Consider the following 18,493-nt stretch of genomic DNA (forward strand, 5'->3'; position numbering starts at 1 on the left):
GAGTAAATAAAAATGACAGCATCTAGTCTGGGGATGCTGTTCACCAGAGACCCCCCGTTTAGTAAATTTTGTCCTATGGCAAAACTTTTACTTCTAAATAAGCTTTTTTCCAATAATTTTTCTTCCTCTGCTTCACTCAGATCACACTCAGATTAAATGCATAATTTTGAGCTTCATCGCAGCACTTGCTGGGATTTGAGCTTTTCTTCATATTTATTTTACATTTCAACAAAAATATCTTGTTTAAGGGATTTTTGATTGATTTGCGACAAATTGTCGAAAAAATCTCAAAATGGATTAAGGGATAAAAAAAGTATATTTAGTGAATGAAATACAGTTCTGTTTTAATAAATGACATCGTTTTAGGCTGTAAGCCATAAACTCTTAAGTATCATAGAATAATTTATATATATACATATTGTCTCTAATTATACTAAAAATGTGAATCCCGTGTATATTCATGTTGAGAAGAGTAGTCTAACACTGGGATAAATATAAAAACAACTGTTTAATAAACTAACAACTGTTTGATAAACTTAGCTTTCGTCAGCTAACTGCCAACGTCGTCAGAGTGGAATGCCAGAGGTTTGAAAGCCTGCTCATAAGACCGGCAGTTTGTGCGCTCTGCTCATAGAACGCATCACCGGTCTACACGCCCCAGTTGACCATATTGCTTTTAATAGTCTCGCATCCGTCTGCATATTTGTAAGTTCAGGGATCACCGTCTCTCTTATTGCTCTCTTTGCCCTTTTTGGACGTATCTGGGTACACTTTGCTATAGGATGATCCCCCAGTGCCTCTTGTCTTGTGGCCACCCCTTGTTGTGAGTGTGGCACCCCCCCTCCCATCATTGTCTCCTGTATGAATCGTGCTGGGGATTTCTCCCCTTTGCCGGTCGTATTTCTTTGCTGTTGCATGAGACAGCGGTTCTGGTCTTGCGTAGGCTGCACCCGTTGCACTCGTTGTGAGTTGTTACGTTGTTGTTCCCATTTCCTTAGTGCTTGATAAGCAGGCAGTAACTCTATGTGGCAATTAATTGAATGTTCATCCAACAGCCAAACCTCCTTCAGTAACCGGCCACCCTTGGTGACATCCTGGGTAATGGCCTCTGCCCTGGCAAGGTTGAACGTGTGATTGTTGCTGGCCATATGGACCAACACCTATGAGCGTTGCTCATGTCGTCTAATGGCCACCTTGTGTTCATGGATCCTAGTTCCAAGCCGTTTGGTCGTCTCCCCAATGTAATTGCAGTGACAGTCCTTACATTTCTCTATATATATCACTGAAGATCTTTCTTCATTGGGGAGTGGTTCTTTGGGGTGCATTATTTTGGCACGAAGAGTTTGATTTGGTTTATGGGCAATACTAATGTTATATGGAGCCAATATCCGTGCCGTCGCCTCTGACACCCCATTGACGTTTGGTAGAGTTGTCCATGTCATAGCGGTGCCTGTGTGTTGCATTCTGCGAGGCTCGTATGGTCTGCTGTACCGTCTGATGAAATCAACTGGATAGCCATTTTGCCTGCAAACACAGTATAGATGATTCCTCTCCTCAACTTTTGCTCTATCCGTGTTGCAGTGGCTGTTCAGACGCTTAAACAGCGTTCTGATACAGCCAATTTTGTGCAACATGGGATGATTACTTCTGTAGTGTATCAAGCCCTCAACCACTATATACACCATGCCTCAGCAAGAGCAAGCCAACACAAAGCTGAGATACTCCGACGCAAGATGCAGATCTTGAGAGCATTGGATAACCGCAGCCACACTAATAAACTAGTCCACAATTTGTCATCAAAAACCCTGACTTATGGACAGACTAGACCAGTGGTTCCCAACCTTTTTAATGCCGCAACCCCCAACCGGTCGTAAGTCGAAGACTACTCAACCGGTCGTAAGTCGAGGACTACTCAACTGGTGCAGCACCATTTGCAGAATGGGACTTTTGGCGGGCTCAGCAGGGCAGAGACAGCCTGGACAATTCCTATTGGCTTTTGAAAGCCAATAGAATTAGACTCTATTCAAAAGAGTCTATCCTACTGGCTTTCAAAAGCCAATAGAATAAAAGGGAGTAGCACAGCCAAGGAAAGGGGAAAAAAATGGCGGACTGCGTTGTTTGGCGATCCTCGTGAAATGGTCATTCGACCCCAAATGGGGTCCCAACCCACAGGTTGAGAACCACTGGACTAGACTACTGCAACGCGACACGGGTCACAATTTTCTCAACACACAAACATTCAGTTACTTCCCACACCTCCTCTCCATCCCTCCATCTTTGATTTTATGAAGGATTTCTGCAGAGAATTGGAGTGGGTGATCCCATCCCTGACTTTCTATGTTTCTGTGGTAATGGCCAGGGGGATACTGTGATCAAATGAACTGGAGATGCTTCAGAGTTGAGCATTTTCCCCACAAACTGATTGGCTAGTTACAGAGATACTTTTATAATTTGTTGACTGGCTCGTTATTTATATACAGCAGCAGTGCTCATAGGAGCACACCCCTTTCGTTTAATAAATGCAGAAATTACGATTCCTTAAGAGTTTTGTTGGCTGGAAAATGCACAATCAGTTTGGCTCTGCCCTTCTCTTGTCCTCCCTGACAATACACTCAATCTCTGAAGCTTTTTCTCAGCTGCTTTGTCAAAAACAATGAATTTTTCAGTCAATCAGGATAACGTTGTGATAGATTCAACTGCAGTCTCAAAGGGGCTTTTTTTTTCTTCAAAAGGCAACTGGGCTGTTTCTTTCCAGGTGGAGGAGGAGGAGGAGGAAGTCATCCAAGAAGCTTCATCAGTTCTGATGGGAGAAGAAAACTTCCTTCCCCCGCCATCAGAACTGATGAAGCTTCTTGGATGAGAAGCGAAATTTCTTCTTCCTCAAAGAAAAAGCAGCCCAGTTGCTTTTTGAAGTAAAAAAAAGCATCTTTGAGCTAAGACCTGGGTGACTGGGAATCTCCACAGTCATTCACCAGCAAATGTATTGATTAAGATAATGGATCACTATGAAAAAGATGCAGTTTCAAATGCATGCTTGACCATGGAAATTAGCTGAAGGACTTTGGGCCAAATACTGTCTCTTAGTCGAGCCTCAGTTCTACAGTTATTATTAGTGGAGAAATTGAAAAAGGGAGTACTGCATTCCTGCATTATGATTTGGGTTATAAATCTGGCAGACAAAACAGTGAGCATAAAAGAAAACTTTACAATTGGCTGGCCATCAAAATATATAACTGTACTGAGTAAATGAGTTTTATAGTTATAATTTCTTTTCAAATGATATTGCTGCTGGAGAGCAAATACATATCAGGGCTGTTTCTACAGTTTAAGACAAAAAAACGGAATTGCATCTTTTCAAAGAGTAACATCAGTATTTTAAAACAAGTCTGAAAAAGGACACACAAAGCAATAAGGCCGGATGTAAGAGTTTAATGCATTCTAAGCATACGTTAATGTTTTCTCATAATTTTTTTTAAAGAATAATGACCTTTTAATAATGAAGAAAGTGAACAAAGATTTGTTGCTCTTTTATAAAGGGCTGTGAAAAATATTTATTACCCTTTTCGGGATAACTGTGTTTTAATTGGTTTTGCATAGTTTCCGTGTTTTCATAATCTCTGATAATGTGTGAAACGGGGTTCAAAGCTCTGGAAATCAAGATTTTACCTACTGTTGACCCAAAACACATTAAAGAAAGAATATTTTACTTAATAGTGACTCAAAACACTGAAAAAAACTTTTTAATAGTGGATTTTCAGGTAGAGAAGCTGAATAGACTTCTCCTACCAGACAAAAATCAATGAAGTATCCTAACCCTACTTATTCTACCCGAACACAAAAGAACCGAGTGATTGAGAGGGCTCCATGCATCTCTGCTATTAATTCCCTTTCTCAAAAGGATCTTTTAAAGGTAGCTCAAGGAGGCCAAGCCATAGGAATCAAAATACTTGGAATGACATTATCTGTAGAAATAATTTCATGATAAGTGTCACGGCTCAAGTATCAGTTCAGATAAAGTACAATAGTACTTTGGAGTCAAAAGAAGCCTTAAATGTAATGTAAAATAAGAGCACTGTGATTCCAGATTGTATCAGAAGACCGTTGCAACTAAATGGAATTAATCAATAGCTTTCCTTTTCTTTGGTTTTAAATTTGTGGCTAAATTAATTTCAGTCAGGATATATCAGAAATGTTTGTAGCTCAGTTTGACAGTAGAATCCATTGCCTTTGGCTGGAATTAAATCAATAAGTGTCTGTGCCATATATAATTAATTGGTAGTAGTATTATAATATAACTAAATGTTTTAATGGCCCCTAGCATCAGTAGTTTTTTTAAATATGAGCCAGCAGTGTGCTGCAGCTGCCAAAAAGGCCAACATAGTGCTAGGCTGCATTAACAGAGGGATAGAATCAAGATCACGCAAAGTATTAATACCACTCTACAATGCCTTGGTAAGGCCACACTTGGAATACTGCATCCAGTTTTGGTCACCACGATGTAAAAAAGATGTTGAGACTCTAGACAGAGTACAGAGAAGAGCAACAAAGATGATTAGGGGACTGGAGGCTAAAACATATAAGGAACGGTTGCTAGAATTGGGTATGTCTAGTTTAACGAAGAGAAGGACAAGGGGGGACATGATACAGTATTCCAATATCTCAGGGGCTGCCATAAAGAAGAGGGAATTAAGCTATTTTCCAAAGCACCTGAAGGCAGGACAAGAAGCAACGGGTGGAAACTAATCAAGGAGAGAAGCAACCTAGAACTAAGGAGAAACTTCCTGACAGTGAGAACAATTAACCAGTGGGACAGCCTGCCTCCAGAAGCAGTAAATGCTCCAACACTGGAAGTTTTTAAGAAGAGACTGGACAGCCATTTGTCCTAAATGGTGTATGGTTTCCTGCCTGAGCAGGTGGTTGGACTAGATGACCTCCAAGGTCCCTTCCAACTTTACTACTACTACTACTACTACTACTACTACTACTACTATTATTATTATTATTATTATTATTATTATTAATGGATTATAGTAGTTCATTTGTAAGTAAGCTTGGTTGATATTGCCATCGTATCTTACTTTCGACTCTCCCTGGCTAGATTTATCATCTTTATAGACATTATTGGTACCTCAACTTATGATTACAATTGCCTATTTTTGTTGCTAAGCAAGGCAGTTGTTAAGTGAGTCGTGCCCTATTTTACAACCTTTTTTGCCATGGCTGTTAAATGGATCTCTGCCGTTGTTAAGTGATTTATATTGTCATTAAGCAAATTCCCCCATTGACTTTGCTTGTCAGACATCACCTGGGAGATCACCATTGGTGATCCACAGGACTCCTGGATGCTGCAACCATCATTAATACATTCCAGTTGCCAAGCACCTGAATTTTGATCACATGGGGATGTTGTAGTGGTCATAAATTTCACACGGTCATAATTTGATTTTTTTTTTCAGTACCATTATAACTTCTAACAGTTATTAAACATTGTAAGTCGAGGACTATCTGTAGCATGATTTGGTGAGGCCTCAGTTATAGTTGAGTAACACTGTTTAAGAATAAGGCAGAGTATATTTATTCATTTATTCTTGATCTTCACACCAAGAAGCAGTTTTGGAAGCGAAAAGATCACTGGGTTACAAAGGGAATATTTGTAGATTCTCTTTGAATTTTGTTGACATTGCCTTTAATACAGAGAGAACTGCAGAGCTCAGTCAGGTGTTCCATACTGTCCGGTCTTGATGGAATTTTATTTCTGTTGACCTGCAGAAGTCTTAAGTAATTGCCATACCCAAGGCATAGGTCGGGGTGACAAAAACCCAGAGATTACCACTAATTTTGTTAACACTGGTGGCATTGTATTAGAGTCCGTAAAATCTTGATAAATTCATATTTCATATTCTAACTCTTCCTTGCAGTACAGTAAGCCAGTGTTTCCCAAACTTGACAATTTTAAGGCATGAGGACTTCAACTCCCAGAATTCCACAGCCAGCAACGCTGGCTGTGGAATTCTGGGAGTTGAAGTCCACATGCCTTAAAATTGTCAAGTTTGGGAAACACTGCAGTAAGCCACTACTGTTTTCAGGTGTTGACTACTATTAATTTCTTCAGTACATTCTTTAGTGCAACAGAAAAAATGTTGATGCTCTCTGAGCTTGGTTGTTTTGTTGCAGACATTTCATGACCCAAATTAGGATATTTCTTATTTAGTTAGGGCTGCCATAGCTAGCCTGCAAATTGCAAACAGGCACTTGTTGTTGTTAGTTGCGAAGTCGTGTCCGACCCATCGCGACCCCATGGACAACGTTCCTCCAGGTCTTCCTGTCCTCTACCATCTTCTGGAGTCCATTTAAGTTCATACCTACTGCTTCAGTGACTCCATCCAGCCATCTCATTCTCTGTCGTCCCCTTCTTCTATTGCCCTCAATCTTTCCCAGCATTAGGCCCTTCTCCATTGAGTCCTTCCTTCTCATTAGGTGGCCAAAGTACTTGAGTTTCAACTTCAGGATCTGGCCTTCTAAAGAGCAGTCAGGGCTTATCTCCTCCAGGACTGACCAGTTTGAACGCCTTGCAGTCCAAGGGACTCGCAGGAGTCTTCTCCAGCACCATAGTTCAAAGGCCTCCATTCTTTGGCGCTCAGCCTTTCTTATGGTCCAACTTTCACATCCACACATTGCAGCTGGGAAAACCATGGCCACAAAACAGCCACTCGATGGCAGCAAAATAGGTGCTCAAAATTCTAACACTCTTGCTTATTGTAGTTTGGGCAGAGAAACGCCCTCAAGCTCAGAGACCACCGTGGACCCCTCATTTCAGCCACGAGCTACGAATATTCCCCTTTATAGAAAAAAGAGTTATATGACATTGTGCACATGGATTCCGAAATGCTGAAAATACCACTGAACCGCCAAGTTTCAGGCTGCTCATTGGGGACAAGGTGAAAAAAAATTCCCTTTAGTTTTCCTTCTTTTTCGAAAACAAATCTTGCCTTCTTATATAATAAATTAAATTAAAAGTTTAATAATGTGTATATTATTTTCTACACTAGAAAAAAAATGACGATATTGTTCCTCTAATCTTCCCCACCAACTCTTTGAATTTTTACACTAGAATAAATAATCATGTAACTTGTTTAAGGATTTTTCTTACTGATCAAATACTTTCAGAGTTGCCTAGTAACAGTTTTAAAATGTGAAAAAAATAAGTGTTATTTCAACATTTATTTGGTAAATCAGAATGTTAATTTAACTGATAGAATGCAAATTATGCACTCTTCTCTCTCCTCCCCCCCCTCTCTCATACACTTTCTGTTAGTATTTCTTAGTGATGAAAATTTTGGTCCCAATTACCGTACTGTCATTATACTCAAGGGCTATCTGTGGTAGAAAAATATATGCACCAAAAGCAATAAATATACATTTACTTGTACACTAAAAAAAGCTTCCTCAAATATCCCATTAGGATATTGTAAGTTTTTGAATGAATTTCTTTCATTAAGCTGGCTTTAAGAACAAGGTTTGATAAATGTACCATCATTTGATCAGGTCTAGATTTTAAGACACCCTAAGAAAAGTAATAAGTAATAAATAGTTGGAAAAGATCCTATAATAGAAAGACATTCAGCTTTCTGGCAAGTGGTGCTTAGGGGTTAAATCAGAGCTAGGAAGGGTAAGAATGCTGATTGAATGTTCAAGATTTTTAACTGTGCTAATCACTGATCTTCTGATTACAGATAGTCCTCAACATATGACAAATGTGATTGATCACATAAACCTGGGACACAGCAACCATCATAAATATGAACTGGTTGCCAAGTATCTGAATTTTGGTCACATGACCATGGGGATACTGCAATGGTCTTAAGTGTGAAAAACGGCCCTAAGTCACTTTTTTAGTGCCGTTCGAAAAGTCACTAAACAAATAGTTGTAAGTCGAGGACTACTTGTATCTGTTCACTCCTACAATCCTATTTTTACTTTCAAATTAAAAAAAAAAATCAGTAATGTTCAAAATGGTATTTATTTTCAGGTCCGCTTCATCCAAACTTTTTAACAGCGTATTTTCATCTTAAAAACAGACGTTCATTAAGAGGACATCCGCCCCGCAGAGTGTGGGACTGTCAGTTTTTTTTTAATTTCTTTCCTTCCAATATCATTTAGTTTACAATGAGATGCCTATCTAGAATTATAGATCTCCTAGCGTGCCAGCTCAGTCAGAATCCTTCGCTTTTGCAGCATTGTTCTACAATAAAAGGAGACGTGAAACATTTTAAAAAATGCCTTTCCTTACAATAAAAAGAATGTTTTATTGTATCTTAAAATTGCATTTAACGTTTAGAAAAAGCAAAGTTTTGTTATTATGTTAGACATTTGCATTAACTGTTAAACAAGAGAGAGAAAGAGATTGAAAGAGTGAAGATTAATCTACTGGAGATTATTTCATTTGTCATCAGTCATAAGCTAAATTATAATGATGGCACAAAGAAAACTGGGACATATAAATTCCATTGCAGTAAATGGGGCAGGCTTGAAATCAAGCAATGTTTTTCTAATTCCATTTGGAATATATTAACAGCTTATACCAAAGTACAGTACTGATTAGTATTGTAGAATTGAAGATGCTTTCAGAGAGTTGTACTGTAGAGTTTCTTGGCATTTGTGGCATGTACAGTTTGCACTCTAATTACAGCTATGCAGCATGAATATGCCATGCATGTCTTTATTGAAATTATTCTTCAAACAGAAATGTGCTATTGCCAAAATATATCCCAATAATCAAATAATAGTCCTCATTAAGTACAGATAGTCCTTGACTTCTGACCATTTGTTTACTGATTGTTTGAAGCTACAACGACACTGAAAAAATTACACAGAACATAGAATAATAGAGTTGGAGGGGATCTTGGAGGTCTTCTAGTCCAACTCTCTGCTCAAGCAGGAGACCCTAGCCCTAGCCCATTTCAGACAAATGACTGTCTGGTCTCTTCTTCTTTTTTTTAAAACAAATTTTATTGGTTTTTTAGATCTTAATACAAAGTGCTCGAGACACACCGTGGTGCTGGGGTAATCAAAAATCCAAAAACAAGACATATATCAGTAACTCAATCAATACATCAATTATTCCCTCTCTATTTCCCTCAAATAGCTTATATATTTAAAATAGTCTATTTCTAATTTAATTTACTATTAATCCTAAACCTGTTTTAGAGCTTTATGCAATTACAATACCATAATCAAATTTAACTGTAAATACACACATTATCAGTTCAGATATCCCTTCCAGATATATCCTAATTCTTTAATTTCATCATAAATCTTGTTTATTCCTTCTTCCACTAATATCTCCCAATTGATAAAATATTAATCTATCCTATACATATCTAGCTAAACAAAATACTATCAACCTTAAATCATTTGAATCCGTTAAACAAAGTTCTAATTTCGTCCAATTAATTATCAAACCTAATAATATCCATATTATCAAACAAAACTAGAACATCTCTTCATTTTTCTTCATTCCATTATATAATTTTCATACAAATAAACTACTCAAGAGCTTAATCCTTAAATCAATCCATAGTTCTAAAATGCCTTATATCCAATATATATAACTTTAAATTTCTCTTTTCAGTCCTATTCTAGGCTTTTTTTTCTGCCCAACAGGTTTCCATAGCAATGCTTCCCTTTCATCTGATAAATCTCTCTTTATTGCTTGTGATGCCACTTGCGGCAATAATAAGTGTCTTGTCCTCTGCATTGGAGCTCCATTTCTCTTATTCTTGAAACCTCGCTGTTTTGAAGGTTCAAATCTCAGTCTTTGCTTTTTCCGATCCTCGAAAATATAAGTAAGATGCTTGTAGGGTGAAATAAGTTCCTCTGTATCTTCAATACAGTCATCTTTTAGTGTATTTTGATGTGTAGAATAGTCAGGTGTAGTCTGAAAGTCACTTTTCAGATTTAAAGAAGAATCTCTGGTTCTTAATTCTGTGGTATTCTCTTTCCTTGTAACAAATTCCTCTTTAATCTCCCTTAATTCCTCTTCTGGTATGTTTTGGTTTGTAGAATAAACAATTGTAGTCTGAAAGTCAGTTTGAATGTTTGGGGTAGAATTAACTCTTTGTTCTGTAATAATCCCTTTCCTTATAGCACATATTTCTTCAGAAACCTCATAGATCTTTTCCAGTATAAGCTTACAGTTTAAGTGAGAGTAGGGTTTCTCCATTTTAAAAGTAATCAGAGGAAATCCTTTATTATTATTTTTTAATGAGGGCTGTAATTAAACAGTGTCCACCACCTCAGTTCCCACAGCTGAACCACCTTATCTTTTCCAGGAATAATCTGAAGGTCAAATCCTTCTCTCCAAAGAATAGTTGCAATATTAACTTTTCACCACTAGATGTCCTCAGTAAATAGAAAATCTTTTCCAGACACCATTTTTTTTGTCCTTTTTTCTATCTTTTAAAGGAAGGAGTAGGGAAAAAAAATAATCTTCCAATATTAGCTACTTATACCATTCGAAACAGCATTTTTTCCTGTATCCCAAAATGACTAAAAATAGAGTGTAGCCTTTAAATTTTTTTTGTTCTTAACGCCTTTCTTCCCATACACACAGAAGCTGCCATTTCCAAACAGGGAAATAATTCCAACCAAGTTTTTTCAGGGAAAAAAAAAAAACCAAGTGGGGGAAAGAGAGGGGCAAAAAGGGTCTCACTCAGATCCTCCGCAGTGGATCTAAGATCGCTTAGCTGTAATTGTGACTTCGGCTGGTGCAACAGGATAATCAGGCATCTTGCAGCACAATCATTGCTCTGTCGGCCCTAAGGAAATAGCTGGGGCCGTGGGAGAAGCTGCCGCTCTCCCGCAGTCACCAGCAAGCCTTCTTCTGGTAGTTGCCCCTCCAGGGCGACTTTCGACCCACTAGGGGGTCTACCGACACAGAAAACCCGGCCAGACTGGAGACGAGTTCCCAGATGCAACTGGTGTTGCCGCGTACCGGAACTGGAAGTCCTGGTCTCTTCTTAAATATCTCCATTGAAGTATTCACAACTTCTGGAGGCAAGTTGTTCCACTGATCAATTGTTTTCACTGTCAGGAAGTTTCTCCTTAGTTCTAGGTTGCTTCTCTCCTTGATTAGTTTCCATCTGTTGCTTCTTGTCCTGCCTTCAGGTGCTTTGGAGAATAGCTTGACTCCCTCTTCTTTGGGGCAGCCCCTGAGATATTGGAAGGCTGCTATCATGTCCCCCCTCGTCCTTCTCTTCATTGAAGTAGACATACCCAATTCCAGCAGCCGTTCTTCATATGTTTTAGCCTCCAGCCCCCTGATCATTCTTGTTGCTCTTCTCTGTACTCTTTCCAGAATCTCAACATCTTTTCTATATTGTGATCAGAACAGCCTGCAGTACTCCAAGTGTGGCCTTACTAAGGCTTTATAAAGCAGTACTAGAGCTTCATGTGATCTTGATTTTGTTAAGGCAGCCCAGCACTGTGTTGGCCTTTTTGGCAGCTGCAGCACACAGCTGGCTCATATTTAAGTGATTGTCCATTAGGACTCCGAGATCCTTTTCACAGTTACTGTCATTAAGCCAGGTTTCACTTAGTCTGTTGGTTTTTCTGGTCTGAGTGTAAGTATCCTTGCACTTATGACTATTGCAGCATCCCCATAGTCTTTTGATCATAATTCGGGCACTTGGCATCTGACATGTATTTAGGACAGTTGCAGTTTCCTGGGGCCGAGTGATTACCATTTGCAACCCTCCCAGCCAGCTTCCCACAAGGGAAGTCAATGGGAGAAGCCTGACTCACATAATGACTGCATGGTTCACTTAACAGATGCAGTGATTTTACTTAATAACTATGCCAAATGGTCGTAAAATCAGGCACAAATCACTGGTAAAATGGAGCAAAATGTATCGTACTTAACAACTGTCTCCCTTATGATCGTAAGTTGAGAACTACCTATATGTCCTCTTTGCCTTTCTGTCTCAGGACTGGATTATTTCCTAAGGCTTTCATACTGTGGCATGTTCTCAGGTGCTCAGCAGAGATGGTTGGAGTCATACAGTTTTACTTTGTATGGGAACAGCACATGAAAGTCATCTCTGTCTTCTGGTTAAGCAGAACAGTTCACGCAGACTTCCTTTTAACACAACATACACAAAAGATGAAATATCTAGGGGAGTTGAGCCACATCAGGTGATATTAAAGAGAGAATGTGATTGTTTCACTGCAGGTTTTTAAACATATCACAGCCCTAAACTCCATTTCCCTCCCCTTATCTGCTGCCAGCCAATATCCTTTCTTCTGTTATTACTCATTTTATAATTCTGATGCGAGCCCTGTGGGGGCTTATTATAACCTAATATTCCTGGTTATCTCTGTTTAGAAGATAGGAATAAAAAAGTCTTTTATGTCCCCCAATAGGCAACAGCAGCAGTAAAAAAATCTTTGAATAAGGTTCAAACATGAGGTTCAGATATGCCAAACATGGGGGAAGTGAGCACAAGCAACATAAGTTCAGATGAATTAGAATTCCAAAATAATAACATACCCACACAACATAACTCTAGGTTGATACATATTAATTTCAGTTGAATAGGGAGATTGAGCCTTGACTACAAGAATGGCATTCAGAAGAGGAGAAATGTGAATAGTGAATATATAAGTGTACTGCAGCATAAGATATCAAGCAATTGCACCATAAAATTCTATATTTTGTTTAATATGTACTGGCTTTTAACCATAGCAAGTTGCTATTAAGCTGGGAAGAAATGAAGGTTTTGTAGCTTATATGTTTCATTGTTACTGCTATTAATAATGATTTCTTTATCATTTCATATGTGAGGATACAATAGGTGTTCACAAATCAGACAAAAACAGAAGAGAGTTGGAAGGGACCTTGGAGGTCATCAGGCAGGAAACTCTATACCATTTCAGACAAATGGTTCCAGTTTCTTCTTGAAAAGCTCTAGTGTTGGAGCACCCACAACTTCTGGAGGCAGGTCGTTCCACTCCAGGCCCCTAATAATCTTTGTTGCTTTTCTCTGCATCCTTTCCAAAGTCTCACATCTTTTTTTTGTATTGTGGAGATGGATGCAATATTCCAAGGCTGGTCTTACCAAGGCATTATAAAGTGGTATTAATACTTCACGTGATTTTGATTTTATCCCTTTGTTAATGCAGCCTAGAACTGTGTTGTCTTTATCTTCTAATATTTTATGTTCTCTCTATAGAAGGGCATAGCTGTCTGTCCTAAATGACAGTGAGAGAACTGTTAGGTTTAAATAAAGGAGATGGATGCTTCAATTATGAAGGTTGGGTAAAACATCCTCTGGGTGGCGCTAAAGCATCCCACAGACAAAGCTTCAGGATTTCCTCATGGTATATTTCAGGATGAGGATAATCCTTTTAAATCTATACAGACATAGCTTATTAACATGCTGATATTTTTTTTTCCGGCTTCCTTGAGCTGAGCAATCACGTGGAACAATGCACATTACTTCTCTGAAGAATGCCTTATAATCGTAAAAGGTCTGTTAGAGTGCAGTTCACATGGCGAAAATAAGATTTTAGTTGCTATGTTTGTCAGGAGGTTAATAGTTAGATTCTACTTCTAGGCAAGATGCTGCTGCCACCCGTGAATCACAAAGGAATATTATTGCTCAGAATTGAAAAGCAATGATTCCACAGGCACCATTCCTTCAGTCCAGATGTTCTAGGGCAGGGGTGGGGAACTATGGCTCTTTTATGACTCATGGAGGGGAAAGAAGAGGTTTCCAAGCTGAGCCATGCTGGCTCAGGAATTCTGGGAATTGAAGTCCACGAGTCATAAAAGGGCCATAGTTCCCCACCCTTCTTCTAGGGCAGGGGTAGGCCACCTGGGCTCTTTTATGACTGGTGGACTTCAACTCCCAGAATTCCTGAGCCAGCCATGCTGAGGGGAAAGGGAGAGTTTCCAAGCTGAGCCAAGCTGGCTCAGGAATTCTGGGAGCTGAAGTCCCCTCATCTGCCTAGTAACTCAGGGGTAGGCCACCTGGGCTCTTTTATGACTTGTGGACTTCAACTCCCAGAATTCCTGAGCCAGCCATGCTGAGGGAAAAGGGAGAGTTTCCAAGCTGAGCCAAGCTGGCTCAGGAATTCTGGGAGTTGAAGTCCCCTCATCTTCCTAGTAACTCAGGGGTAGGCAACCTTGGCTCTTTTATGACTTGTGGACTTCAACTCCCAGAATTCCTGAGCCAGCCATGCTGAGGGAAAGGGGAGAGTTTCCAAGCTGAGCCAAGCTGGCTCAGGAATTCTGGGAGTTGAAGTCCCCTCATCTTCCTAGTAACTCAGGGGTAGGCAACCTTGGCTCTTTTATGACTTGTGGACTTCAACTCCCAGAATTCCTGAGCCAGCCATGTTGAAGGAAAGGGGAGAGTTTCCAAGCTGAGCCATGCTGGCTCAGGAATTCTGGGAATTGAAGTCCACGAGTCATAAAAGGGCCATAGTTCCCCACCCTTCTTCTAGGGCAGGGGTAGGCAACCTTGGCTCTTTTGTGACTCGTGGACTTCAACTCCCAGAATTCCTGAGCCAGCCATGCTGAGGGGAAAGGGAGAGGTTTCCAGGCTGAGCCATGCTGGCTCAGGAATTCTGGGAATTGAAGTCCACGAGTCATAAAGCGGCCTAGGCCTAGGTAGGCAATCTTGGCTCTTTTATGACTCGTGGACTTCAACTCCTAGAATTCCTGGGCCAGCCATGCTGAGGGGAAAGGGAGAGGTTTCCAAGCTGAGCCAGGCTGGCTCAGGAATTCTGGGAGTTGAAGTCCACCAGTCATCAAAGAGCCAAGGTTGCCTACCCTTGTTCTAGAGGATTGTGGATTGTTAAGTCTCACACAGTTTGCCAATGGACACGCTCTCTCTTCCATTTCCTTCCTAGCCTCCCCAGGGATGGCGAAGCTTTGCACATGCAGAAACTATCTGCTTTTTGCTTCAGATCTATGTTCTGAATGTTGCATTTTCCAAGTTCTCTTTTAATAAAGAACAAAGTGGGAAAAGCTTATATCCCTACAGAGCTCAGTGAGTTTAGCCTTTAAAAAGATAAAATGCACAGATGTTACTTTGAGAATTTCAATGGGACCACCAAGCTTTCTTTACTAATGTTCTCCACACACACCCCAAAGGAAAAAGGATAAAGAATTTAAGAATTTTCACATATCAGCCAGTGTTGCCTTATTCTTGTGATTTAGAGTCAAACCTATTGTAATGTCCTGTCTCTCTCTTTTGTGTGGCTTTTGATAACATGTTTGGGGTAACTATCAGTTACATATATTTGCCTATATTTGTTACATAGGTGTTTATGTATAGGGGTGTATGACATTTATTTATTTATTAGGTGTTTTTAATCCCATTTTTATTACTATATAACAGTGATGGCAAACCTTTTAGAGACCGAGTGCCCAAACTGCAACCCAAAACCCACTTATGCATCGTCGAGTGCTGGGTGGGTGTGGCCCATTGGGTGGGCATGGCTGTGGTGGTAATGGCAGACTGGGTGGGATTAAAAAATTCAATCAATCAATTCCAACTTTGCAAGATCTTTTTTTTGCCGCGAGAAGTTGAAATTGACTGATTGAACTTTTTTTTTTTTTGCACACGGCGGTGGAGGCCTAAAGCGAAAAGGTTTTATAAAACCCAGCTGAAGGCGTAGGACTGGGGCAACGGTGCATCTGCCCACAGAGAGGGTTCTGAGTGCCGTCTCTGGCACCTGTGCCATAGGTTCGTCACCACTGCTATATAAGTAACTCAAGGAAGCAAACATGCTTAATACTCTTTCCTCCTCCTACTTTCCCTATAACAATAACCCTGTGAGATGGATTGGGCCGAGGGAAAATGACTAGCCCAAATTCACCTAGCCAGATTTCATGGCTAAAGCAGTATTAGAACTCATAGTCTCCTAATTTCTAGTCTCGTACCTTAAGCAAACAGGCTCTCATTAATGAATTAATTAAACTGCAGTGATTTGCTTAACAACAATGGCAATGAAAGTCATAAGATAGGCCATGACTCAATTAACAACACTTGTGGTCATGATTTGAGGACTATTTCTATCTTCCCAGGAATTAACAACTCCTTTTCAATCTTTTTGCAATATCTTCTATCAACCTAGAAGGATAATTAATTAGTTTCCCTTTTAACTGTTTTTTTTAAATGGGTACAAATATTGTCAACTATTGGCTTGTGTTTATTCAATAACTCTTCTTATTGTTGGCTTGACAGTTCCATGTTCATCCAAATGAGATCTAATTGCCCTAATTTAAGATGAATTTGAATCTTCAAGGTGTTTTTTCAAAAGGCAACTGGTGTTTCTTGGTTTTTTTTCCTTTGAAAAAGGTTTTGCTTCTCCTCCAAGAAGCTTCTTCAGTTCTAACTGATGGTTGGGATGCAGATGGTCTGCTAAATCTGCAAGGCAAGGGTGACTCTTTTGAAGTCAGCAAAGTCCACATTCTGGAAAGAGAGGACCACAGGTTTGAAAGAAGAGTCAAAGAAGCCATCTGTATTAAAACTGGACAACTTGCTCTCAACAGAGGACAAGGGAATCACCTAACTCCTAATTACAATGCAGTCCTTTCAGCCATCCCAAGAAAATTCCACACCCATTTGCACTCTGATTCAGCTGACCCTGAGGATACAGGTAAATCCTCAAGTAGCGTCAATGACTCTCAGGGAGAGTGATAATGACCAGATGACTACAAAGAATATAAATCCTTCCATTCCCCACCAGTCAGTTAGAACGGAAGAAGCTTCTTAAGTGAGAAGCAAAATATTTTCAAAGAAAAAAAAAAAAAGACAAGGGGAAGCCCAGTTGCTTTTTGGAAAAGCACCTTTGAGACAACCAGGACCTGGATGAATCGGAATCTGCACAAACAGGTGAATTTTGAGTGATATAATCTCTCCCTTCTGCTGATAGGTAATTGGGAAAGATGAGGTAGCTGTACCGTCTCATCTCTACAAAGTCATTCTCGCCAGACGGAGCGAAGTTCTTCAAGATCCTTTGCTACTTGGAGCCTTTGTGATACCCAACCGTCCTATTGGATTTGACCATCAGCTCCAGGAATTCCAAGTTGGCATTGAAGATCTGGAGAAAATGTCTGGCCTTATTTTCTTTCCAGAAGTGAATAAATCTGAAGATGTTAAAAATATTTGTGAGGTTGATACTTGTAAGCTAATGACCTTGGAAGAGTTTACTTTGTATATCACAACTCGGAAACTACAAAATGCAAGGACTCCAGAAAAGCTACGGAAAATCATGTCTGAGTTACGTGAAAAAGGAATTGAACCAGATGAGTATCTCTTAAAGGTTTATAACAAGAAGAAAGAAGAATTAGCTGAAAAAAACACAGCAGAAGTTAGAGAAAGAAAAGTTGGTTGAACTTAAAAAGTTTGGTGTTGCATTTTTCAGAGATGTAGCTATTAAGGAAGCTTTCATAACTATTCTCTTTGTGATAAAAATATAGAATTTGCTGTATAAAATTGAAACATTTCTCTGTGCTGGAGGTTGATAATAGTGCTTTCCTAAGTTAGCTATCAAATATTCAAATTTATGGGAATTCTTTCATGAAACACTAGAAAAAAACCTACTGGGAATATAAGCAGGTTTTTTTTCATTGCTATCTGCTCAATGCTTTTCTAATATATTTGCTTTAGAACTGTTTTATTCCTTCCTGTTAAGATTACATCACTGATTTTAATTTGATATTTTTAAGAATAATATCTATTATTTTCTTTCTTCTTCCTCCCCACTCCCCATTCAACTGCTTTCTTCATGGGAATTTGATTAAATCTGCAATTCTGATTTAAAATCTGGGTATACAGCATAAACCACACACCCTCTGTTTAAAGGTCTTACAATAATATCTCACATTGAGCTCACATATACCGCTATGGTTTGTTAAACTGTGATGTAATTACAAAACATCAATGACTGGATTTACAGTGTCTTGGTCAGGCAACTTACTAAAGTAAAACCAAATGACCCATATAATATCTTGGTGTATGAATCCAGCCATTTGAGTATCTTTACTTCTCTACTAGGCCAGCTCAATTTTTTATTTTTGCCAGCTATTATTTTTTAAAGAAAACTGATTTCTTTTTGTTTGTAGTAATATATTATTATAATATATTAATGGTATTACCATCCTGAATTTAAATCTCTCTTGATTCTTCCGACTAAGCAATTCTTACTACCATCACAGTGACCTCATCTTTAGATTGGTCAACTAATATCCTGTTTTAACACATTGCTTTTATTTTTTTCCCCATATGCAACTTGTTTATTTGACAGATGTTGATGTCCTGAAAGTGTTATTTTGTGATTTTGAGTAAAGTGTTTTGAAATAAAGATTTTCCCAGGATTTCTATTCTGACTTCTGTTCCCCCCCCCCAAAAAAATTATAGACTCACGTATGAGACCCTGCCTTAGCTTTTTCTGTGCAGGTGTGTGTTTACACAAAGTTATGTTT

The 18,493-nt window shown here is 39.2% G+C and overlaps 1 protein-coding gene across 1 annotated transcript in view; it reads left to right on the forward strand.

The window, feature by feature from the left end:
- EXOG (exo/endonuclease G) overlaps positions 1-18,170 on the forward strand; it is a 30,368-nt gene extending 12,198 nt beyond the window's left edge. The window contains exon 6 of the mRNA XM_039334197.1: positions 16,942-18,170. Coding sequence (XP_039190131.1) covers positions 16,942-17,403 — 462 coding nt within the window. The 3' untranslated portion in view covers positions 17,404-18,170. The remainder of the gene's footprint in view (positions 1-16,941) is intronic.
- Positions 18,171-18,493: the final 323 nt, after the last annotated feature.

The sequence above is a fragment of the Crotalus tigris genome, unplaced genomic scaffold, assembly GCF_016545835.1.
Source record: "Crotalus tigris isolate CLP2741 ecotype Arizona unplaced genomic scaffold, ASM1654583v1 scf7180000017628.32516253702:7417878, whole genome shotgun sequence".
NCBI classification, from domain to species: domain Eukaryota; kingdom Metazoa; phylum Chordata; class Lepidosauria; order Squamata; family Viperidae; genus Crotalus; species Crotalus tigris.